We start from the raw sequence: 26,759 nt of genomic DNA, 5'->3' as shown, positions 1-26,759 counted from the left end.
AAAAAGTAAAGATGGGAGAATATCTATGTCATAGTTTTCCAACACAGTACCATTTGCTTCATAACCAGAAACTGGAAATAACTGCTATGTGAGATGAACTTTCAAAGATAGTAAGTTCCAGCATTCCACCTGGAGATCTTACTTCAAAAGTGTGTACTTACTTGCCCCCACATCCTTTTTTTTGTAAAAATTTCTATGGAACTAGGAAACTATGACACAACATTCTACAGCTCAGCTTGCACTGGAAGAAAATTTCCAATCAACTACACTTGCACAGTTTTACTTGACAGTCCTGTTACTTATACCTGCAAAGCTATTCTTTATTAGAATAATTCTGCCAACACCTGAGACTTTAGTCTCCCATCCTCATTTTTTAAAAATCATGTTATTATTCTAAAGAGAGTCCTGAATATAAACTGTCCTAGATCTTAGACTCATTTGTGGTATACAGCAGAAGAAAGCCTCAGGGAAAGAAAAAAAAAAAAACACACTTTAGGGGGAAATTAAATTCTGTTCATTTAACAAGTTTACTGTCTAGACTTAGTTGTATTATGGCAGACAGCAACACGCTCTTCCACTGATTTCAGCATAAGATACGCAAAATGACAGCATAGTTTGTTCTTATTTAAAGCACAAAATCCACTCAATTTTAAGAAATACCTATTCCGTAAAAACAGGCAAGTCTGAGAAGTTGCAGCTCTAGAACCTTGTAGTTAAAAAAATCTCTCTCAGATAGGATGGAATAAAAGCAAAAGAAGGTGAAGACAATAACATCATAATTATGGTCAAAACAATTAAATGTGTTCTTTAAGCCAAGTAGTAAGACAAGAAAACCAGGTAGAAGTCCCCTAGAATTTCTGTAAAATAAATATACTAATTTAAATATATATAAGCCTAATAACTAAAAAAACCTGTAGAGACTCTAATGAAGACATCTAAAACAAAAGTGGATCAAAAAATGGGATACACTTAAATAATTGTGTTACAGAAGAAAAGCACATTATTATGGAAGAACAGGAAAATGACCTTAATCTTTCCAGAAAGATGTCTATCACTGCTGCAGGAAGCAATTAAAAAAAACACAGACTTACCATCATAATCTCTACAGCGTTTCTTTGGCAGCGGAGGTCTTCCATAGGAGTTGTGGTCCAGCTGCTCTTCATGGAACTCTGACCAGCTTTCAGTAGTGTTATTTCCATGATGAGCAGGAGCAATAACAGTAATAGTGCTGCTCAGTGTAGGGACAGGATAGTGGCCAGACGAAATATTTGTCACAGAAGAAACTGGAGTATAATTGTTCTCTAATGGATCTGTTCTATCTATATCATATTTCGGCTTTCCCAAATCCCTTTCTGGAAACAAAACAAAACAACAAAAAAACACAACTGTGTAAGTATCTTTGTAAGTAACTATTGGGGTATTTTAGCTACAGCTATACCCATAATACAATAGAAACCCTTCAATCGGAGTAAATCTTCTGTTGTGAACCATATATTCTAAGGACTTGGTATGTCAAGTTATCCCAAATAAAGGAGAACAACATCCAAGAAAAAAAAAATAACCATCAAATGAAAACACTAGCAACACTATCAAGGTAACAGTTATGTAACTTTACATTTCAAGACACTGTTATTGATGTATTTTCAGGCTGTTAATTTTCATTTTATCTGCATCCAATTGCATAGATTTGATCAAATACAAAGCTTTGACATCACTGGAGAAATAACAACACTTGACAAGTGAGGAATGCTCCTGGCCATATACGGCAGCAGCATGATTTTTTATTCTCAATAAATACAAACTGTTCTCTTAATTTGCTAACATCACGACCAATTGAACAGTAAGCATCCAGATTAAGACAGCAGAGTTCTGTCATGAGATAAATTGGTAGACTCGAACAACATCACGTTAACGATACATTAATAAAAATGTCTTAAAAATGGCAGACAAGTATGGGTAAAACAGGCTTTTCCCTGTGTCCTTAGAATCTTACACTAGAAACTTTTTCCATCTGTAAAATACTACCACTGTAGTAGCTGTAAAATATTCCTTAAATTAAGATTTAATCACATTGCAGTCTTAAACTGCTGCATGCTATTGAATTTAATCACTCTTAAGTTGTTTGAAAAAATATCTGCTTGCTTTTCAGGACCTTTGCATTCCCACTTATAAGGCCAAGTTAGCACGGCCCATTCTTCACAAACAGAAATAATAAACAGGAGACCTAAACTAGATTATTTTTACCTCTGTATTCTTTAAGTCAGGATAACTAAATTGTAAAATGACTATCAGTGCTCTTTTTCAATTTATCAGTAACAACTGCAGAGGGAAAAGCATTCTTTTTAGGTGAAACAAAACAGCTTTGTTTTTGAAGAAGCTTAATTTGAAAAGCAAAACTACTGTATTGAAGACCTAAATCCTGCAGCAGTGCGTGCTAATGCACATACTTATTACAGTAATTTTAGCTCCTCCCATGAAGAGGGGCCAACACAAAAAGAACAGAGCTCTACTGTTGTTTGACAAACAATTTACTGCCAAACAGGTAATCTCTGCCAATCCTACCGTTGTAGGTGGGTATTAGTTTCTGTATATTCCCAAATAAGATTCCGAGTTTCTTAAAACTTAATGAAATGCAGTTAACTCAGATTTTTCTGCCTCTCTTACAATATTGTTTAGTAGCAGCCAACATAGTCAAAGGAGAAGAATGGTGGGAAAGAGGGGAAAACAAGAACTTAAAAAATAATCACGTAAGTCTCGTTTCCATAGAAAACCAAACTAAAATTGAATAAAGAAACAGTAACAGTAATGGAAATTTTGGTACACCTTGAAGTGAGTGTTTAAGTCTAGTGTCTACATTCTGTAAGCAACATTCACCGTATTTTAGAGACCAACTGTTGGTACCTCTGCTTCGTGTTCTGCTCCTGCTTCTGCTCCGGTCTCGATCCCTGTCCCGCAATCTCTCTTTACTCCAACTTCTACTTCGACTCCTGCTGTAGCTCCGACTCCTCCCTCTTCTTCTGTTGTATCGATCCCTATAGGAATCTCTCCTGGGAGGATTTCGGTCATAATCTCTCTTCCGAGAACGTTCATCTTTCTTCCTTTCATCACGGCTTCTAAACATGCAATTTTGCTAGTTGTTACTTACAAGAATTAAAAATCTCAAAAAATGGCAATGGTAAATAAGATAAAAGATACGAAATGAATTTAACTATGGTCCTTCCTTTCTTCTCAACAGACTATGAAAAGACTTTTATTTAATTTATGATTTTTTCTTTTATAATCCAGAAATCTTTTAAATTGTGAAGTATTGTTTCTGCCCCAAAATGCACTTTCTGACAGTCAGAAATACCAAAAAGGATTATTGAAAAAAAGGCTTCTAAATTCAAATTACCTCTATTCAATCTCAGTAGTGAACAAAAGGTGTTGTAATATAAATTAACATTAAAAAAAACAAAAAACAAAAAAACAACATAAAAGTCAAATGTAATAGTTGTACATTAACTTAGAGACGGTTTACACAGTCACTCATAACATATATTCACATTTTAACTACATTTGCATAAAAGCAACAAAGGTCTTAGTTTTAGAGTTAGTAGGTGACTATAAGGAAAATAAATATTTGAGTAACACTGTAAACATATAAAAATCCAAATCTATCTGATCATTGATACAATACAAGAGATAAAATTTGTTTGATTACCTGGTATCTCTGTAGCGAGAACTTGACTGAGGAGGGCTGTGATTTAGCCTTCTAGAAAACTTTTTCTCTCGTTCTTCCTCTTTAACTATCTGAATTTTAAATATATATATATATATAATATATACATTAAATATATACATCAAAACATGAGTACTGTACTGAAGACTTCTGCACATCCAAATAAACAAAAATCTCAGATGCTGAACAAAGTCAGCAGTAACATCTGAACCAAAACAAGATTTTTACTTCTAATACAATGGGGAAATCTTTGTAACATACTAAACATCTAATTTCTGAGAACATTCAGAGCAGTGGTTAGGAGAAAATAAAGAAGTGAAATAAACCCTTACTATGCTGCACTGAAAATACATCAGTTTTTGATACAGGTGGACATATTCATATTGAGATGAAACAACAGATCTAGAGAGTTCATCTAGAATGTTCAATGACTGGCACAACAAGGTCTTCCTCATCGACAGGTTAGCAGGTTCAGATCATGGTTAAATACTCATACAACCAAACCTAAGCCGCTGTTGGAAAGGGCCAAACCTACACTTTTCTGGCTTGTAGAACCAACTAGAATCACCAGGACCAGGCTAAGGAACAAGCAGCTCGAGGAATGACAACTGCCATTAAGAAGGGAAAATTTAAAGGGCAACATAATTAGAGCAGCCTCCTGAGCAAAGAACTAAGGCAGGTTGTATCACACTTCCCACAATACTCAGGAACTTTATTTGCATTTGCCTAATAGAACCTTTGTGGTTTACCTATGAAATTATGTTACAAAAAACTGTGCAGCAGTACTCAACATTAAAGAGAAAAACTTTCTGACATTTTAAAGCTGTTATTCAAGATTTAGGACTACGATTACTAAACAAACATGATGAAATTGAATGACATAAGTAAACTGCAGGAATGAGGGAAAAAGACATACATTTAAAATAAACTCAGTGCTTACCTCTTCTTTTTTTGTCTCTTTTTCCTGGTGCTGAAAAAACTCTACTTTCAAGCTTCCTGACGATGGTTGCTCTGGTGGAGGTAGATAGCTTTTTGTATTCACAGCATCAAACAATTTTTCCACAAATATCTGAGTTTCTAAAAGTAAAGGAAACATGAAAATGAATATCCAACATTTAAAACTTCAGTTAATATTTGTTTTTAGGAAAAAAAAATCACCAAAAAGTTAAAACAATGAATAGTACTTTAGTATTTTTTTTAATACTCTTCTTTTACGCTTTGTATTTTAGAAGGAGCTTCACAGAGTCAAGAAATGTCATTAACGATATTTCATAAAGGCTTTCAATCCCTGAGTTTTTAATGTCTTTTAATCAAAACTATCTGGAATAACACTTTGAGAATATATACAAAGCTTCACTGCTTTTAATTCAAGTAATAATACTTAACCATCTTCCATTTTCTTTCAGTTGACAGAAAACATACTTAATAAAGCTCACATATTGCACTATACACCTGTTTAAAATATAGATATCTATTTATGCAAATTGAATTACATAATTCCAAGTAATAAAGCTTATAAAGAGATAAACACGGGATTCTACATTAAAAGATTGTTTGAATTAAACGGGGCAAACTTTCACTCAGACTTAATAGCTAAATACCATACCTTTTTGAAGAAATACATCCAACTGATCAACACACAATGCCTTCAGTTCCTTCTCACTTTTATCCTTCTTTACCAAAGCCAGAACATATTTAGCTAGGGCAGATGGATCTGCATCGCATCTGCAAATAGAGAACAAACAAAACACAGAATCCATTAGATTACAGAAGTGAACGTGTATAACTGGTATGACCGATACCATATAGCAAAGTAATTGAAAAACACCCATGGGTATTTTCTAAGACTCAGTCCAGATATGAAAAATCACAAAGTATCACATTTTTCTCCAGAGAGATGATTCTCTACAAGCGAGATTTCCAAACAATACTCCACAGAGTAGTTTAGAACAAACTATAAAGAACAATTTAGAGTGAAACATCTTCAACTGCTTAACAGTCTTAAAAATACAAAAACTACAACAAATACTTCCATAATTTCTCGATGATGAAATAAGTGAAACATCTGTAACACTGAGTGACTGATGGAGGAAAAGTCAGTATATAGAATTATAAATGAATGAAGTGATACAGCAGAAGTGAGTGATACTATTAAAAAAACATGGAAAAATTGACACTTGGATGCTGGTGATGGGAAACAGACAGCTAGCTTGTCCAGGTGATGAGCAAAGTTAATAATGGTGTTTTAAAAAACTAGAAGAGGAAAGAAAATTGCACTGATGTGTCCTAACTGTACATTCTCCCTACCAGAAATTACTGCAAAACAAGTAAAATTAAAGTATGGTCAGGGAGTTGCTCTGAATGTATCATATGAATACTGACTGCTACAGCAAATTATGTCCACAATGACAGAACAGAACAGCAACTCCAAGTCTCTTCCATGTTAAAAGAAATGAAATTTCAATATTTAAGCTTAATTAGAAGTCTGAATGTTGATGATTTAACTGACACATTTTAGATGCTGGAAACAAATCCTTCACAACATCATGCTACCTAATTCATTTTCTCAAACGAGCTATGTCTTGCACTGCACCCAACATCCTCCACACAAATATATCCACTAAGCAAAAGAAGCAGATCTGTCAGCATATATCCATCCTTAGGAGATCCCCTGGATACCCTGGGACAAGCATGGAGTACTCTGAAGCTAAATGTCAAAGTTTCAAACATAACTTGGCATCCTCCAGAAGGCAGGCAATAAGAGAATTTCATGCTGTAAAAGCAACCTGAGCTACTAGGGGACATATCACCATTTTCTGTATTAGTCTACATTACTCACAGATGTAGGAGATGAGAGTTCACAATCAGCCTAAACTCCAGAAGAACAGCACACATTAAACCAACAAAATACAAATGCATACGGTTAATCAAAGACTCAATAATTCTTCCAGAATTCTTCCAGAATCTGTCATCCAACTATCACATCTGGTTTACCCCTGCTCAGATTTAATAATTCTTTATATAATTCTTTACCCATCAAGAAAATGCTGTCCAGGCACAAAGTCACCTTGAAAACAGGCACAGAGCCTTGTAGGTTGAGAATGGCAGAGCTGCCTGCCTACCGCTGATCCACTGCTAGCACTGAGCACATCATCCCACCAGACTACCTGGAGGCCTATGTCAAGCAGGTATGTAGGCTGCAGCAAGGGGTGTCGTCCCATACAGTCCCAATGAGGCCCAAATTTTAGCATTTCTCCACTTGCAAATGGTTGACTTTGCAATATTAGTATTCAACTGTTTCTTAATCTGACTTCAATGTCATCACAGAAGCTTTGCGTTCTTCTCCCAGTTTAAAGCTGAATCATGCCTCAGAAAATTACTGTGCCATTTTCATACTGTGTATCAGCAGTCATGAGAGAAAAACAATTTGGGGAGGAACGGACAATTTTCACACGATAATCCTTAAATTTATTCTTCTCCTCCTCCTTTCTATACTTCAAAAAAACTGATAAAACACTACAATCTTTTTTTTAAATTTCAATTTCCCCAAAATTGTTTCTTATACTCTAATACAAAGTCGGATATCAGTGAAAAATCTGCTAAAACTCATTTGGATGACACAGGAATGCACCCAAAATTATTTAGTGGGGGGGGGGAAGCCTAGAAAGTAAAAACCCACTGATGTCTAATGTTAGCTACTGCAGTTTATTTAATTCTCCAGCTACTACAGTAGCAACTATAAGATATAAAATATTAAATTTACTTTTTTTTTTTCTCATAAGCAGAGCAGAAAATACAAAACCTTGTCTCGAAAGCCATCTAGATTCCAAGAAGTTTAAAACATGGCACAAAGCACTTTAAAAACAACAATTAGTGCTCTTCTCCCCTGTCCTCCAAGATCTACCCAACAATGATCTCAGAATTTCATTCCATCCACTCAACTCCAAGAAAACATCCTCAATAAAAACATACGTAAATGCACTTTTCATTTCTGAAAGACAAAATCACATTCTCCTGTGGCCCTGCCTTTACATTTATCATTCCATATGTGATATTACCACACACAAAAGATGCAAAACAAATTTACTGAACTCTATTATTACTATACAATATGTAACTGCAGAAATTCCCCTGTACAAAAGAGGAAGAACTTACACACTTTCAAATTAAAACTATATATTTTGGCTACTCAACAAATATTATTTTTTTCAAGAAGTAGCAACACAGATGAATTATTTTGAATCAATGCCAATTAAGTGATAATGAATATAGTGTATTCTGCAGTTGAGATGGCAAAAACGTTTTTGTCAACTAACAGAATGATTTTGTGATTTTTTTCCCCACTTTTAATACAAAACTGCAAATGATTTTTAAGCTGAGAAGCTGACTTCTTTCTTGATGTATGGACTTGAAACAGAAGCTACTTCTTCTATGACTGTTGTTCAAAGCTTAAAAAAAAAACAAAACCAAAACAAAAAGATTGGTCTTCTCCACATTGTCATGAAGACCATGCTTTTCTGTACTAGCATTTAGATACGTTTAACAAGTTTATAGTATGATCATTCACAGGTTTTCAGAGTCTTGTACGATGTTTTCTTAAGATGATGGACAAATCAAACTGCTAGCAACATAAATGGCAGAAGGTAGCAACAAGAGGCCTCATCGCATTACGGAAGATGTTTAAATTTACCAAACTGTGAATCCGGAAGGTCAGCCTGACGTTTTCTGCTCTTTACAGCTATTCAAGTTCTGGATGTTGCCTTTCATGTTTTTGTTTGGGGGAGGGTTGCTTCACGTCTATTTTTTCACTCTAAGAGAATTCTGACATATTGTGTATAAATTCTCCATCCACAACTTACTTCAGTCAGCATCTGCTGGGTTTGATGACAGGAGGCTTGCTGCTACCCAAGGTTTTATGTTCTCTAGTTTAATAGTATATTCTTACAGAATATGACCCTTTCTGTGTGAATAATAGTCAATATACTTGCAGGATCTCTGCTGTGCACACATGGACGTTTCATGCATTTTGAGCTAGCTTTATCACATTTTGTAAGCCTGACTTGTATTTTATACTCTTACAGTTGACAATGTTTTACTAAGCAATGTCACTTTGAAGAAAACAGGAAAGGCCCCCATGCTGAGACAGCAACAAAATACAATGTAGCACAAGGATTCTTCACACTGTATATAGCATATTGTCTTTTTGCACATTAAAAAGATCAGTAGCATGAGGAACATCCTTAATTGACTACTTAGAAAAATTAGAAAAATGAGGCTACCACCTATGCATTTCAAATAGCGTAAGCACCATTTCAGAACTCAAAATAAATTTATATATCAATTATAGCCTTTGATGATTTATATATATTTTAAATGGTTAGATACAGGTTTGAATCCGTAGCTTAACCTGAATATGATGCACAACACCCCAGACCTGAACTGAAACTAAATATGTGCATTAAAAGTATGCTGAGTTTAGATTTAAATTTATTCTTATGCTAAAATCTGGTTACTAGAAAAAAAAAAATAATAAAAAAATAAAAAAAATAAAAAGGAATTTATATGCATAAAATAACATTTCTCAACTTCAAATCATCTATCTACATTCCTCCAAGTTTTTGTAGGGCGGTGCTACATGTCTCGATAATCACATATATTTCTATTTTCTTTTTTAATCAAGCAAGCAAAAAACAGTTGGCATAATCATCTAAACCGATTTTCACTGTAGAAGAACATCTCAATGCCTGCTACAATTAAACACCATAGCACATTTTCTTTTGCCCACTTACTAGATATATAATCTCAGCCAGAAATGCTAAGTGTTTTTGCTTCTAGTATTGTTTCCTTACAGGATTTGTACTATATTGGTCAAAAATGCTGTGTCTACTGCTCTATGCTAGACAAGGGAAACTGCTCTGGAAATCCTGCTTTAATAAACACTGCTTAACAGTGTTGGAAGAATACTCTTGCTAGAGCTCTACACGTTCTTCAAGGAATGATCTGGATACCTCTAATTGCTAACCACTGAAGAAAAGCTTCAAAAAGGAAAGTAATGGCCAATCAAATGCTCTGCTCAACTGCAGGAGCAAGAGCTTGTAACTGCAACAAAACTCAAGGAAAAATTCAAGATCTCTGTTTAAAAATCCATCACTTCCAATCTCATCTGCTTTTGCAGAGATCAATTCACCATTTCAAATAAAGAAAAAGCAGAAGAGGAAAACTGAAGATGTGAAGGCATTTCTAGGCCATACAAATACGAAAGTAACAAATGTTTGAGGATGTACAAGTCACTTGGTTGAAGAGGACTCACTTCCCTGCACAGCCTTTTTTCCTCTTCTGATTTATTTTTAATTTCAAATGAATTGAAAAGTATTAAAATTACTTTTCAATTCTTTAAGCACCATTCAACCTGTCAGTTTCCAATATTCAGATTTACGTATTTTAAAATATAAAATACTAAATATGTTCTGAGAACTGGCTTTAATTTTTTCATAAGCACATTCAATTACAAGCATCAAATCAAATTAATCTAAAAATTCAGTGGGTGTGAAATATATATGGAAGTTGTTTGCCAAGAAGTTTCACTGGTGTAACCGTATACACAAAACCTCTTACCAACAACAAAGCTTATACTGACTTAAAAAGACTGGCAGAATAGCTAAAAGCAATTCAACAGGGCAGATAAGTTAAAGCAGCAAAATACCTTTGTACATAAATATTGCCTAAGAATCATTTTCTAAGACACTGAATGGAAACACAGTAATTATCTTCCAAGTTTTAAGCATTAACAAAAACAAACTTTGACTACAGTATGCTAAAGGATACATTTTACTAGGTAAGCGCCTATGAATGTGTTTAAGGATCAGCAAATACATATAAACTGAAAGATAAAACATTCTGTTTGAGTATTTTAAATATGAGAGGGAGGCAGATCTGAAAGTCCGTTGGGCTCGGTATCCAACTATCTATTGAGAACTTCAGGTATGTCTCCCCAACAGGGCCCTGAACTCTCCACCAAGAGAGAAATCCCAAATACTGTATAAGGCCACTAGGACTCCTGTTACAGTTCTTGCATCAACTGAAGGGAAAACAAAAACAACAATAACAAAAAACACCACAAAAGTGATAAATTCTTAAAACAAGAGTAGAAAAAATTGCAAGGAACTGAAAAGTGGTTAAAAGTCAAGAATAATAAAATGATAGTTAGGAGGTTGATAAGAGCATACATGAATATTTCACATACGTAAATACCTTATTAATGTTACCTGTCCTACTCCAATCTTCCCCATATAATGTTGTGCAATAATTGCCAGAGTTGATTTAAATCGATACTCACATTTTAAAGAAAAGGTACAGCAGTGAAGATGCTTCCAGAGAGGGGTGTAACCTGACCGTTCCCTAGGCCTCCAACCTTAGGTGTTGGCCACACTAGGAGAATTTGGTGTGCTGACTCTAAGAGGAACTGTACAGAGGGTGGGGCATAGTGGAGACGCCACAGCCAGGCTCTGTGATAAAATGGGAACTTGAAGGTACATCGGAACCAATACGCTGCATACTTGCTACCCTGGGTCAATGGCCTGCGACGTTTTTGACAAAATGCTATCCTTTTGGTGAACTTCTCATTATAATGAGAAAAATTATAATGCCAAAACACACCTCCATCCCAAAGGCTACTCACCTCCAAGGTGTAACCACGCCTCACTGAAATTGTGTTTTAAATTTTTCTAGCCTGTACTTTTAAAAGCAAAGTGAAAAAATTTCATGGCAAAAGGTATGTATAATTAGAGTCACTCAAGCTCCACCTAAAAGATGGAAAACTATACAAATTACGTTAAGGGAGGGAGGGTGTTAGAGAAGATACCATTGTGTAAGGGATAAAAAACTGATTTCTGGGAGCAGTCCATGGGCTAAGCCTCACACCCCCCACCCCCTGGACACCTTTGGGTAAGATTCAAATACTTGGTTATGCCAAGTGCCTCCCAGGGAAACTCAGAAATCTCTACAGAGTCACTTTACATCTTTTAACACATTCGTAGCCAGGCAGTGTTACTCATACTCTTGGTATTATTAGCATGTGCCTTGCAGACAATTTATCACTGGCAATCCAAAGAACCTGTGTATGTACCTGTTGCTTTAATAAATTGCACTAGTCATTAATCTAGCCATGGTAGGTCTCATTGAACACGACCAAACTCTTTAAGTGTGGCCGTGGAACGTGACTAGACTGAGGGTATACTACGTTATTTGTGAATCAGTAATAGTGACAGTTCAGTACCCTGAACAAGACTGGACTTATAATGATGCATTGGACATCATTCACAATTACTTTAACCTTTAACATAACAAATGTCTTCCAACATGACAAAGCACAGAGGAAGCAGAGATGCATATTCTTGGTATCCTATTAATATACCAAGCTAAAGCCTTTTAAAAAAGTAAGCAATTAGCTTGAGGAAATGTCTCAAGTATCTAAAAATCAGACATTTTCCACTCAGGGGATGATGGATGGACACAACACATCTGCAGAGCTATAAAGTTCTTCATGTTGCAATTCATCACTTAAGTCAGTTCTCAATAAACCACCAAGCCCGTTTAAGATGCAACTTCAAAGGTGTAATAATTTCTGATTTTTTTCTGGATGTAATAGCCACAAAATCTGGTGCAGACCTGATACTACAGTGCTGCAGTAAGTGCTTCAGAAATCATTTTAGGAAGAGAAAAATCCTTTATTTTGTTAAAAAGTCTAAGAGGCATGGCAAAACAAACTGGTTTAGATTTTACAGTTAATGGATGACAGATTAATCATTGCATAGAAAGTGAATTTTTGGCAGCTTTTCACACCTTTCCTACGAAGTGAAGTTTAGTATTTCAGTGTCTACCTTCTGGTGACAATACTTGGTCCTTCCAGGCAAACTCCTAAAGGGAAACATACCTAAGAAGTGTTGAACTAGAGGGCACTTAACCATTTTACTGCGGGCGGGGGGAAGGAGGGGAAGAAATCCCAAACTGAAACTGTCCAACTGTAAAGTGACAGTTTTCATAAAATGAATTGTTACTCCACTTGGGGGGAAAAAAATGATTGGTGAAGTGAGAGGAGCAAGGACAGAACAGAAACTTCTATCAAGTCTCCTTGTAACCTAAATGCTGGTCAGGTATTTCCAATCTTTTTCACTGCTTTCCTTCAATCTAGTGCCAAGAACCTGAAACTGAAGCTAATTAAGTTAACTTTGGAGATGGCTTGTGCACACCCAACTTTTTTTTAAATAGGTAAAAGAAACTACATTTTTTTTTGTTAGGTTCTTTTTTAAATGAATGTACCTCTAAGTTAATGCACAAAAATGAATATACAAAAAGATAGTGCAAGTCCTGGAACTAGTTTCCTAACAAATTTAAACTACCACAACAAATTGTAACCACAAAAGCATGCCTGAAATCCTCCAGGCGGTGAATGGTCTTTCTGTAAAGAAAAGAACATGTAGCTGCGTGTTGTCTCACTCTAATCCTCAGAATTCACAACCTAAACTTCATGGTCTGGTCTTGTTGCCTAAAGATTAATATTTATACTTCTCTAGGATACTGTTCACTCCTAGACATTAACCAAACTGGGCATGGCTATGTTTGAGGGCTGAGACATGCTTTGCATTTACAGGGCTGAGTGTGTGCAGAAGAATTAAGTATGCTGCTCACTGGACAAAGCAGCAAGGCTAACACAGGCAGCTGTACCATTTGGTTGCGTTGCTACCACTTAAGATACTATATTCCACAACCGGTAGAAAGCTGTAGCACTCAAAAATTCAAATGAATGACAGACGCATTCAGCAAGATCTAAATTTTATCTTGAGGCAGTACTGTAGATGGGAAGGAAAACTCTTGTAATGCTCACTTTTGGTAACTCGTTACACGTATAGGTATACTTAAGGAATCCAACAGCCTCCGATGCTCTTACACAAGTTACTGATGTCATTACAACAGTTTGAAATTACGATATCCTAATCTTACAAGTTCATACAGGTGCAACCTGCAACCAACAGCTTAAAAAGCCACCTCAGGATTCAAAACAGCTTTCAAGAGGCAGAACGGCCATCAGCTTGCTAGTCATCCAACACGTGTTTAATGTGGAAAGCAAAAATCATTTCTGTATCTCCATAGCCTGCGAGGCAGCCAAGGGGTTCTATTTAGCTGGTGATGAGTAAGAATAAGAAAGGTTCAACGTAACAAGAACAGTTTTCTCATCTTTTATCTTTTAATTTCAATTACTCCTTCTTATAATACCAATATTGTCATTCTATCACAGTACCTTTCCAAATAAGCATAACCCCATCAGTGCCAGAGGTTAGGAAGGAAGGTTCAGCTCCAAATACGGCAGCTCTCCATGAGCCAGGGGAGCCAACGAGAGTTTAAACGGATGCATTAGAGTAACTTCACCAGCAGTAAAACTGCTACAACAACACTGCGTATTTGTGACTTATAATAGTTATAAATACTTTAATGTAAAGTGCTAATAAATAATTTAAAGTGTTAACAGAGGAAGTTAAATGAAGATAAACATACACTGCTTTTGAACTTCTTAGGAAGTTTCTTGGGAAATTAGTGAAACCTCCTGATGGGCTGATGAGTATTACCAGCTGGATGGTAAGCAACATGTAGGAAAGGAAAGGAACACCGAGGTATTTCATTTTGACTTCTTTCAGTGTCTTGGGTTATCACTGTATTTATTCCTTATACCACTGTTCAATTTCCTTTATTCACCACTTTTCTTAAGTTAGTGTGTGAAGAGAACTAACCATTAGCCAATTAATAATTAAGCAAAGATCCAAACACACAAAAAATATGAAGATTTAACAGAAAGGTTGAAAAACATGGCAAAGAAATAGAATAGTGAAGGCACAGCTGAACACCAGCTTATTTCTCATAAAATATACCAGTAACAAATAAAATATTCTTTATCAATTTGAATTTTATTCCCTCTGTTAGTTACAATGCCACAATCATTTATAAAATTAAATGATGAAAAAAACTTCCAATTTTAATGAAGTATGCTTAAATATTGCATAAACATTTTTACATTTTTGCCATCTTTCTTGCAAGTCTGACTTAGTAAGTGAACAGACCTCAGAAATGTAAATATAATAAAGACAAAAAATAGATATGGGAACCTTAATCAACTTTTCGGTAAAACACAATAGGCCAGCACAAGATTTTAATTAAATGTATTTTACACAAAGTAATTAAAAATAAGAAAATTTTTCACTGTGAAGAATTAGGGCAAGGGGGAAAACGGTACCGTGTCTTATAAGGCAAAACAGAGTGTAGCATTTGGACAGATTTTTTTTTAAAACTCTAATTAAAGAAAAAAATGAAAAAGACCTGCCTACTTGGAACTCTGCCAAGCCAGATCCTGACATCCTAGCAAGCATATATACAGTTTATATAGGATCTGGAATGCACTTGCAGAAAAGAAATCCATCACAATAGATACGGCTGAGCGAAGACTTTGCTAGCACAGAAATTAGAGGTGACAGGCATGAGGTTATATTCCAAGTTTACAATTACTTTCAAACACTCTACAGAAGCCATACCATGGACAAGAAGTTATAACAATAGAAACTTAAGCACACCACAACCTGCAAGAAACAAGGACAGCTGTTGACACTACCTTCTTTACAAAGCTGGCCTCAGTGAAGCATGCTAGATAGCTCCAGTCAAACACAGAGCAGCCACCACACAGAAGTACTCCTGGTGCTGTGTTTACACTGGTACTACATTCACATACACGTATCTATAACGGCTGCGTGCACATTTTTTGATTCTCTGGGAACCAAAGTCAGCTTTTCAACGAGTTATTCCCCAAACAATAAAAGCAGCCTCTGCTTTGGAGAACTGTAGAAAGTTACTGGAGAACTACCACCCCTCAAGTCGAGCACAACAGCACTTGCAGTTTCTGCCTTACTGCAACACAACCAAACAGGAGTGTTTGTACGGAAGGTCACCAAGGCTTTGATGGAGCCATTAGAGAAGTCCAAAAAGTTTAACACAGGGAGAGAAAGGGCGAGGAAAAGGGGGAGAGAGAGAGAAAAGCACAAACAAAAAAATTGCCAAACTAAACCCTCCATCATCCCCCCTCTTCCAAACTTTGTCTACAGAAAGTATTCCCCAAAGGCCTCGTATGAGAAGATATCAACAACTAAAAAGTGCCAGTCTATACAAATATATACAACGCTGGTTTCATTATACTTAAAAGCTGACATTCCTGCTAATTCCTTTTAACAGGTTAAAGGTAAAGCTTTCCGATGAAAGGAAACAACCATTACGGATACTGCCATTTTCTAATTCTGAAATACACATTTCAGAAACATATTTACACCCTTTGGGACAAGTTTTATATCCTGATCAAAAACTGCTAGATACTTTGAAATGGGCAACTTGGAAAGTAATAATTACCTAGCGTACATATCTATCACACAAAGATAAACCTATACAGAGGTGCCTATACAATTTATTTCCTTAAGATTTCTCCACTTATAACCACCAAGAAAACAGCTCCATGAAGATCTAATATAGTGACATATTTCTTAGTGTAGTTAGGAAATCCAGCTGCTTATCTTGCAGCTAAAGGTTTCTGAAAGAGCCATGAGATAAAAACGTTTGCCATATTTGTTTCATTAAAAGGAAAAAAGAAAATTTCAAGCTACAGTAACACCACCAGGAGCCAAGCACTTAGGGCTTTATTGTACTAGTACAGATCTAACACTTCCAAAGAAGTAACTGCATAGTAAAATTTTCATATGGCCAGAAGCTATGGCTGTAGGTATACATTTCAGATAACTGCCATCAGAAGAATCCCCAGGAGTATCTGACTGGTAGGAAAAGACAATACTTCTCAGCTAAATCCAGGGTTTAATGGGATAATGCAGTTATATAGGACACTGCACAAAACTGAGTGACAGATGAGTTTATCAGCTCCCGCCGGCTTTTTTCCCTCCCAAAATTAAAAATTTAGAGAACTTAACATCCAGGTCAGCTATTCCCTACCCCACAATGTATTTTCCAGCATGAGAACCACACCTGAACTGCTCACACATTACATTTATTTTAAGAGAAAAATGTTGGTGCCTTTAGTTAAGAGCAGAAAACTGTACTGATCTCAAAACCTGAAAATCCCAATTTCACTCTTTAACTGCTGTTACTAGGAGACAGCAGATCAATATTCAGACAGAGGAATATTGAACAACCTATCTGGGCTTGTTACCAGGATAAGAAATTACAACTATACATCGCTAATGAACAGAGCCTGGGGAGAGGATGGAGGAACCACACTGACCTCTAGCTAAATAGTATCTGACAAACTTCTGCTAGTTTTTAGCTTATGAATAGGAAATGTATAAACCAGTAAATTACAAACTTCAGCTCCTGATGTGTAATATGCAAGTGCAGAAAAGCAGACTAAATGCATTTGGATATCGATCTGCATAATTAAAATAACCTGACACATTTACTCAAGAAAGGGATTTTGACATCAACTGAAGCCCTACTGCAAATATCACCAGTGTAATTCCAATTTCAGATTTCACAGAATTTGACAGTGCTCATGAATCGTTGCTGGCTAACAAACCAATCCCCAGCACCTTCTTATGAAGTAAGTGAGCAAGATTCAACATTTCAAACTACCAGCACCTGTTTTGGAAACTATAAGGTTTTCCAAAGTTAAGTATTACCTGTTACAAACCTCTCAAAGAGCATGCTCCTAGTATTGATATCAAACTGCTGATTACTATTAACAGAATATTCCTGTAAGAAAGCGTTCAGATACTAATCAGAAACATTCTGCATTTTATGAAGACTAATGACGGTTTTAGAACACCTGGATCCACTACCACAGAACAGAGTATGCCTTCTGGTTTTAGTAACACCTTGCAGTTAGGCTAAAGGAAGGTTAGATCACATTCTTCACAAGGAAAATTAAAAAAAAAAATCTTACTACAGTCTTCAAGGTCAAGCGTTTTGTGTAAATGCACCCAGAAAATTTATTGCAGGCCTAATTCAAAGTCCACTGGAATTAATCTCAAGAGTCATCTATTTCAGTTTTGTTTGGATTAGGTCTTATGGAAAAATGAACCACCTTCCTGCACAAAGCTCAAGTGAAGCTCTCCTAAAAGTGCCCCAGAATTTTAGTTCCTGAGCCTTACTCAAGTTATTTCAACATGAGCCATACAAATTGTATGTGTACATACATACACTTAACTAATGTTTATGGAAGCCATAAATCAAGTTTTCCCTCCCCCATCCTTTACTATCAAGAATAAAGCCCACAGCATCTCAGAAGAAAAATTAATACCAGAATTAATTTATAAGTTCTGGTTCTACTGACTCAAATCAAGCTCTAGAAACTTCATATAGCTCTGTTAGAATTGTGTTTTGTAATGGTAAATCAAGAGCATGTTTTGATCTGAAATGTCTATAGGCACTATACTTACAGAAGACGAAACCTTTTAAACTGAATTCAGGTACTGATGCTATTAAAAAATCATCCAAAGAAGAAAGATGTGTACTACACGGATTATTTGCAGTAGAGTCCTAATTACTCACACGGATGTTATGCTCAGAGGCCCAGCAGGTACTCACAAATAGGTAAATTATTCTCTGGGGCTCCTGCTCCCAAGAGCTCTTCAGAACTGATGCAACAGGGAGGGAAACACCAGAGTGTCAAATATTCAAAACGACTACAAACGATGGCTGAAAAATGTTAGGGGGCAGAGCCCTGAACTCAAAATGCCTGTATTTTACGCCTCTCAGAGAAGGTCACTGCACAGGGTGGCAGGCCGTGGCCATTACCCTGGCCTCTACTGAGGGAGCTGCGCGGGCTGCACACGCGTTACCTCCCGCTTACTCCGGGCTACAAAGGGAGCGAGCACGGGCGCTGCCGATGAACGTCGTCGCTAGGGGGAGAAGCTGCATCCTCAAGAAAAAGACGGTCCTACCTACCTCCCAGCCGAGGACGGTGCCGGGAGAAGCGGGGGCATGGCACGGCCGCGGGCCCCCACGGAGGGGGAAGAGGGGCGGGGGGAAGCAGGAGGACACCTCCCGGGGTGCCCTCCCCTCCCCGGAGAATCCCCGATATTTTTTTTCTAAAGGAGGGTTTTACTGGGGGGGGGGGGGGGCCACGACACATAGGAGGGGAGCGAGGGAGAGGGGAAGGGTCGCGGCTACTCACATGGGCTCCAAGGTTTTGCTGAGCCAGGATTTCAGCGCCTCGAAGTTTTCTATGATCATTTTAACCACCATCCAGAGCGGCCCGGGCCCCCCGTCTCCCCGGCAGCAGCAGCAGCACCACCACCACGGACAAACAACGACGGCGGCGGGGCCCGTGCCGTCCCACCGGCCGGGACCCCGGCTGCCGCCGCGCCTGCCCCCTCGCCCCCCGAGGCCGAGCCCGCTCCCGAGGCCGCCTCTCCCGGTTCGGCGGGGGCCCGAGGCCCAGCGCCACGAAGGGGGCGGAACCAGCCGAGCGGCGGCGGTTGCTCCCCGCTCCTTCGCCGGCAACCGCGGCCCGGCGGCCCCGCGGATCCCTTCCCCTTCTTATTCCCCTTCCTCCTGCTCCTCCTCTTCCTCAGAGGCGGCCGGCGGGCACGACGAGCCCCGAATTGCGCCGCGCCCCCCCTTCGCCCCTCAGCTGCAGAGCGAGGCGGAACGAGCGAGCAAGCAGGTAAGATGGCGGCGCGCCGCTGTCGCGAGGAGAACGGCTCTCGCGAGGGCTGGGCGGCGCGCGGGGACGGGCGGTGGGCGGGGCCAGGCCGCCGCGCAGGGCCCGTCCGTCAGAGCGGCCCCGGGCCTGGCGCCTTGTGGTGCCTCCCGGGGGCGGGAGGTGGCTGGGGGCTGATGGCGGTGTCGGACTGCCCAGGGGAAGAAGGAAGGGAGGAGCTCGGTTCTCGCTCCCCCGTGGCACAGAATTTCATAAGTGTTTGCAGAGGGATTTTTTTTTTTATTTTTTAAAGTAAAAGTTTATTTTAAAAAATAAAGTTCTCAGCATTTTCTTGACCAATTCACCGCATCCCGTGTTTTACTACTGTTCAACACCCCGAGGGAGAGAGAGAGGTATTTTACAACCACCAGGGTCCATCTCCTGGGTAAAAGCACCAACGTGGTCATAGAATCATAGAATTCTCTGTGACAGGAATCTCAGAATCATTAAGGTTGGAAAAGGCCTCCAAGACGATCTGGTCCAACCGCCCCCTACCACCAGTATCACCCACTAAACCATGTCCCTAAGCACCACGTCCAACCTTTCCTTAAACACCCCCAGGGACGGTGATTCCACTGCCTACCGATCACAGTGTAAACCCTAGCGTGGCATGTGGCACTGCTCTTGGGAGCACGATCCTAGGAAACACCTATATTGACCTCAAAATGGAGGTTATCCATACTGTTCAGGCCTAGCAAGGCACATTGAACCTCTGTTCCATCTCCTCAGCCTCAGGCTCATGGGCTGGGCCCCCAAAGGACAGTCTGCAACAGTGTGGGCTCGTCCTGTGAGACATCAGAAATAGCAATACGCGCTACTTACGCTTTTTTTCTGTACCACACATTGACCAAATAGTAAACGATAATGCCCGATGTGAGATTTCCTTCCTTGATTCAGCGGACTTCTCAAAGGTTGGCATCTTCCCCAAGGTCCTAAAAGGGGTGTTTCATATAGTTGATAAACAAAGGCAGATATCTGAGGAAATCATTCACTCTACCCATCTGAGGACAGAAAGGATGACTCGAGCTGCCTTCCTGTTTGTCTCGGGTTTAGAGGGACTTTGGGTAATCAGACTAGATTAGACACCAACCTTGGTTGTGACCAATCTGTCAATTCATCAGTGTCATAATGTTTTATTTCTGTCATGTGAAATCAGGATAATAGCAAAAGTAGTCCTGGAGAGCACTGGTGATGGCAAGATGTGTTTGGACAGGTGAAGAATACCTGGCTCTTTTCCTGGTTTGGGAACTCCTTCAAGATTTTCTGCCGTCTTCACCCTGTCAATGACAACCCACCACAGACTGTTGGTACTTATTTCCCCTTATTTGAAACTTATTTGTTTCAAAACTAGAAAGTCGAGGAAGCCAACCAAATAAACTGCCAGTTTAGTGGATAATTCTGTGAGGACTTTCCAGTTACAAGATACACTCTAAATCCACTAAGTGGAGAGTGAGCAGCACATCCAGTCCATAGACAGAAAGATATGAGCGCCTGTTATTCCCTGGAGGCTGTTTTTTACACGTGTAAAAAGACCTTGGCTCGCAATCACCAACTTGTAAGTAAATTTCCCTTCAACATATAAAAAGGGTCACTAAGCTTGGGATTCTGATCTGTCTTTGAAGGGACAGACACATAGAAATTAGGCATTATGATAAGAATCTAAATTTGTTTTTGGATCTGGCTCTTAATCCTTTGCAAAAACCAGTGTCTAGTGGAAATAATTCGGGCAAACACTATCAGTCTGCTTCACTCTCATCTTTTTAATGACCTTTGATCCTCGACTATACAACAGCCAGCAAGAAAACACATCCTCAAAGTCTTCCCCTCATAAAATGTTTGGTTGCATGGTAGTAACTTTTCTGTGATTGACACCTCATTTTCTAAACTGCTATTCAGAAGCACAGGACTGTAAGTAAATGAAATTTGTTATCCACAAAAGTATTTCACAAGCACATTTTATGCACTGAATAAGACTTGTCTTCACGTGGTAATTTATGGACATTACTGTGTTGATATAAGCATGGTATTATCACCCTTCTGTGGCAATATCAAGAGTAACTATAATAAATAATTATAGCTGCTAAGATTCCCTGTTCCAGATTTTGCGGAATAAATCTTAAGGCCCTATAAAGATTTAGATCCAGTATATTCTGAAGTGATTTAATACAAAAAGTGTGTTTTAACATCAATAATCTTAAAATATAAAGACATTGTCAAAATATAATAATTGTTGAATCTAATTTCCTTATTTATTCATGCATCAGAATTACCATTACTGATTCCTAATAGCCCTTTTGGCTTATCAAAACATTGTTAAGTTCTTCAGAGTAGTATAGATGTTTTCATATATCTCTGACAGTTCACAGGTTTGATCTGTGCCTGGTTTGTAATAGTCCTATCTAATGCAATTTAGTCTTTTGGCTTATAAAAATAATGAGCTGTGTTTATGTACATTTTCATAGTTTTAGCCACTTACATTAGAGCTGAAGATTGCCAGACAAGACAGAGATTGCAATCTTTTTTTCTTTTTCTTTCGAATTCCTAACTAACTGCTCTCCAAAGCCAAAGGGATTTTGATCATAGACACTCTTTGACAATGTGTAAAGCTTGGATTTTTAAGCATTATTATTTTTTTTGGAAGCTGGCACTTTTTTAATATCCATGAATCTATTTTTAACTCAGATTTGTCCTTCAAATCTGTCCTTTTTTTTTTTTTTTTTTTTTTTTTTTTTTAAATGACTATAAATGGGAATAACTTTGAGGAACTTCTGTTATCAGTCAGTGTTTTTGTCATAAATAAAATAAATGTTATTTTTTTGTTTGTTTGTGTACTTCTCTGTGAGTTTATTTTTCTGAAGCTACCAGACTGCTCTATAGCATTATGAAATTCTTTAATTTACCCAGCTAATGCTTCATATTATTATTATTATTATTATTAAGTAGGAAAATGAGATTGCATACGTAGCCATTCATTTCTGATTGTAGGTTTTCTACTGGTGTACTAGTTTGGCACGGTAGACCCACCAGTTCCAGCCATGAAGCCTGTCATATCTCCCAGAAATCCAAACAAATTTAAGCATTGCAGGTCTCAGGAGTATCTGATGGAAGATCTGGCAATAGAGTTTCATGTCCTTGCAATATACCATGCCCTGTAGCATGAGAGCATCAGCTGAAACAGCAGGGTCAATGAAACTGGATGGCATCAGGATGGTTTTATGGAATAAAAAAAAACTTTCTATGTTGTTCAGATTTTTAGTTGGCATTTTCTGTGAGTTTTGGGTTTTGCTGTAAGTTGCTCTTTAGATATGTTTAGAAATACATCTTACATCTGTAGAATTACTGCCTTTGCTCTGCGTAGGAGGGGTCAAATGATACTCCTCACAATATTCTTTATCTACCTCACACATTGTAACTGTGTTCAGCTCTGGGGCCCCAGCACAAGAAGGACATGGATATATTAGATTGAGTCCAGAGGAGGGCCACAAAGATGATCAGAGGGCTGGAGCACCTCTCCTATGAAGACAGACTGAGGGAGTTGGGGTTGTTCACCCTGGAGAAGAGAAGGTTGTGGGGAGACCTTATAGTGGCCTTCCAGTATTTAAAGGGGGCCTACAGGAAATCTGGGGAGGGACTCTTTGTCAGGAAGTGTAATGACGGGACAAGGGGGAATAGCTTTAATCTAAAGAGGGTAGGTTTCAATTAGACATCAGGAAGAAATTCTTTACTCTGAACGTGGGAGGCACTGGCACAGGTTGCCCATAGAAGCTGTGGATGCCCCATCCCTGGAGGTGTTCAAGGCCAGGCTGGATGGGGCTTTGAGCAACCTGGTCAGGTGGGAGGTGTCCCTGCCTGTGGCAGTGGGGTTGGAACTAGATGAGCTTTAAGCTCCCTTCCAAACCAAACCATTCTATGGTGCTAGGATTCTAGGATCTACTATATCATTAGATTTTTTTTTTCAGGAAGCATAAATATGAGCTGTGAGGAGAATGTCATGGAATGGGTGTGACCTGTAGACTCAGCCTTCCATATTTCACAAATGGCAAAACTCCATCAACTCCTGAGCATTTGAAAGCTGAGGCATTTCTGCATTTCTGTGTGAATACACTTACTACTACTGCAACAGAGCAGCAGGTTGGCTTCGTATTACTTGATTGTGCCTCAGAAAGATTGGTGTTTATACAAATGTTCAGTTGAATCCTGCAAAGGACATTGAAAAAACTGAGGCATTGCCACTTAAAAACTGGGGCCTGTAAAAGCTCTGAGAAGAGCAGATGGTCTGTAAGGTAAGAATGTCTCCCTCTAATCTTGAAACCACACATTTTAAATCATGAAATACACAGTGCACATTAGACGACTTTCTGTGACTTTGGTCTTTCTATACTATAGACCTAAGTGATGAGATTGTATATTGTTCCTGCTTTTTGTTGCTGCAGGAAGCAGCCAGGTGATAGAGCTAGAGAAAAGGACTCTTGGGTGGCCCTGCTTGAGCAGGGGGGAGTGGACCAGAGGGCCTCCAGAGGTCCCTTCCAGCCTCAGCAGTTCAGTGATTCTGTGAAAGGCTTCTATCTGGTTGCCTCAAAGCCAGAGTTGAAGCTGTGTTTTCTGTCCCTGTGTCTGTTTTACAGATATGCTGGGATGGACAAAGCACTTCCATAAAGAACAATCTTGGGGCCTGGGTGCGCAAAGGGCACATGTAACCTCTCCATAAAGTTACTGGAGTTACTGTGTTTTGTTCCTTTGCCTTATTTACAAGTACAGAATCAATCTCATGCATTTATATTTTTAGAATCAACAGGTAGGCTTTTTGTGTATTCCCGATGTGTAAGGTTCCCAGACTAACAGATTAGTGGATATTTCTGAAGAAAGCTATAATCTTGTCCTTCTGCAGTTTTCACACATGTAAGCTAGGGACATTGGGGATAATTACCTTCATACAGTATTCAGCCACTATCCATGACTGAAAATCTGTGAGTTATTATTTTTATTCTTAATTTTCTGAACACCTGAATGACAGGTCTTTGAGGTGTTTGTAGATGCTGCATGTTGCATTTAGCCCAAGTTTGAAGGTCATAGAGCTGAGCATTGCTTTATTGAACTGACATTAACAGTTGTTAAACAGGTTTTCTTGAAAGCCAAGGTCAGAACAAGTAGTTATAGTCAAAAGTCAAATCTACAAACTCTCTGTGTTACTATTGTTTAAATATATAGTCATTACCAGCAGTGGATATTTAACGACACATCTCAAGCTTCTCAAGTCACACTATACTAAGTCTATATGGTATATCTCTAAATGTCACTGTGTTCAAAAAATCAGATGCGTCAGTTTTGCAATACAAGATGCTCGTGCTGTAGAGCCTCATTAGTTTGCGCTAATGCAGGGACAGCTTATTGTGGATTGCTCCATTTTGCCAAGGGCAGCAAAATAAGCTTAACCCCTACTTCTGCTATGGGAAGAATGACTGAGAAAGGACCCAGGGTGTAATTAATACATCCTCTTCTTCCCAAAACGAGGTGGAGCAGGAAAGGAAAGACACAGCTCATAACTCTGCCCCTATGACACCAACCAGCAGAGCTTCATCTTCCAGAAAGCTTCTTGGTGCAGTCAGCAAGTACCAACTGTGTCATTCTGGTCTCTGCGCGTGCAAACAATTACGGGGCAGAGCCACACCTGGATTTGTGCCTGCACACGGACTAAGTGGTTGCTCATATTCCCAAATTCCCTTGCAGGAACACAGTGACTGGATGAGCCTGGTCGAGGCTGGATGCAGCTGTGACGCTGATGACAGCACTGTGGGCTCGGCCTTTGCATCATTGTAGCATGTGCTCTGTATGTGGGATTTCCCACTGGAGAAGAGAGGCTGGCTTTCCATTAATTATGTCCATCCCAAATGTCATTCCCAAACTCCTGTCTTCTGTGCACCTTACATAGCAGTTAATGCTCTGACCCCTTTTGGGCCATAAACCTGCAATTTTGTGCCACATTGCACAGCACATGGACTGTTGACTTGGGAGATTTTGAGTTGGTACTGCCCGGTGTATTTTGGTACACAAATCCTATGTAGGCATACAGAAAGCATAGTACCCTTTGAAAGTTAGATGTTTGTGGTGGTTTTACCGTGCTAGGCAGTTGAACACCACAACCGCTCTCTCACTCCCCCTCCTCAGATGAGGAGGGGAAGAAGTAAAGGAAAGAACAACTCACAGGTTGAGATAAGGATAATTTAATTAAAGGGAAAATATATATATATATATATATATATTATTAAGGAAATATTAATTAAACAATTCAACTAAAGGGAAAAAAGGGAAAGGGAAAGAGGGAGGGGGAAAGGGAATAACTAAACAAAACAAGTAAAGGCTATGTGGAAGTGCAGAGGAAAGAAATTACTCTCTACTTCCCACAAATGAGCGATGCTTGACCACGTCCTTGAAGCAGGGCCTCAACGCACGTAGCCGGTGTTCGGGAGGAGGACAGACGTTTTTGCAACGAGAGCCCACCCCTCCCCTCTTCTTCCTTTTTCCACCTTTTATTACTGAGTGTGACATCATATGGTATGGAATATCCCTTTGGTTGGGTTAGGTCAGTTGCCCTGGTGATGTTTCTTTCTCACTTTTTGCCCACCCCCTAGGAGGGTCAGAGAGAGTCCTGATGCTGTGCCAGCACTTCTCAGCAGCAGACACAACACTGGTGTGATACCACTGCAGTTGTAGCTACAAGTGCAGAGCGCAGCACTGTATGGGCTGCTGCAGGGAAAGATAACATCCCAGCCAGACCCAGTACAATGTTATATATAAATCATGACAGAAGTAAGCAGGATCTTGATTTTGCCCTTCCTGCTACCTAGGCTGGCCCACTTTCCTGTTAAATTTAACAAAAGTGGAGGTTTTTGTTTTGTTTTGTTTTGTTGTTGTTGTTTTTTTCCCAAACCAGTGTTTGTGTGGGATACATCACGCTGCAGTTAAGCCGTTTCTGAATCATGGTGTGAACCATCTTCTGCCTCTGAGATAGCTCAGCTATCCAAGGTCATAATCGAACTTGTAGTAAATGAGACAATAATCACGAGCGGCAGAATGTACTTTATCCATTTACCTTGAAACCACTAATTTATTTTTAATTATAAATAAATGCTTGTTTCAGTTCAAAATGAATGCCAGCCATCTTGAAAGGCTGCTCAGACAGGCCATGTGACTAATCCAACAAAGATGGCTTTGCACTACAGATGGAAGATCTCTGTACTCAACAAATTCAAAACATTGACAAAGAATTTTGAAGGATACATTCATATTGGAGGTGAAAGTCGC

The 26,759-nt window shown here is 38.8% G+C and overlaps 1 protein-coding gene across 3 annotated transcripts in view; it reads right to left on the bottom strand.

Moving 5' to 3' along the window:
• RBM26 (RNA binding motif protein 26) overlaps positions 1–19,423 on the bottom strand; it is a 51,905-nt gene extending 32,482 nt beyond the window's left edge. For 2 of the 3 annotated variants that reach the window (XM_035319864.1, XM_035319872.1), the window contains exons 1-6: positions 18,930–19,423; positions 5,325–5,443; positions 4,659–4,795; positions 3,701–3,789; positions 2,902–3,113; positions 1,092–1,352 (exon numbers count right to left, since the gene is read on the bottom strand). In XM_035319864.1, coding sequence (XP_035175755.1) covers positions 1,092–1,352; positions 2,902–3,113; positions 3,701–3,789; positions 4,659–4,795; positions 5,325–5,443; positions 18,930–19,000 — 889 coding nt within the window. In that variant the 5' untranslated portion in view covers positions 19,001–19,423. The remainder of the gene's footprint in view (positions 1–1,091; positions 1,353–2,901; positions 3,114–3,700; positions 3,790–4,658; positions 4,796–5,324; positions 5,444–18,929) is intronic. The other variant, XM_035319881.1, reaches the window with a different exon arrangement.
• Between the last annotated feature and the right edge of the window lie 7,336 nt (positions 19,424–26,759).

Source organism: Oxyura jamaicensis, chromosome 1 (assembly GCF_011077185.1).
Source record: "Oxyura jamaicensis isolate SHBP4307 breed ruddy duck chromosome 1, BPBGC_Ojam_1.0, whole genome shotgun sequence".
Lineage (NCBI taxonomy): Eukaryota > Metazoa > Chordata > Aves > Anseriformes > Anatidae > Oxyura > Oxyura jamaicensis.
The sequence above is the reverse complement of the archived record's forward strand: the minus strand, read 5'-3'. Positions and strand labels throughout refer to the sequence as shown.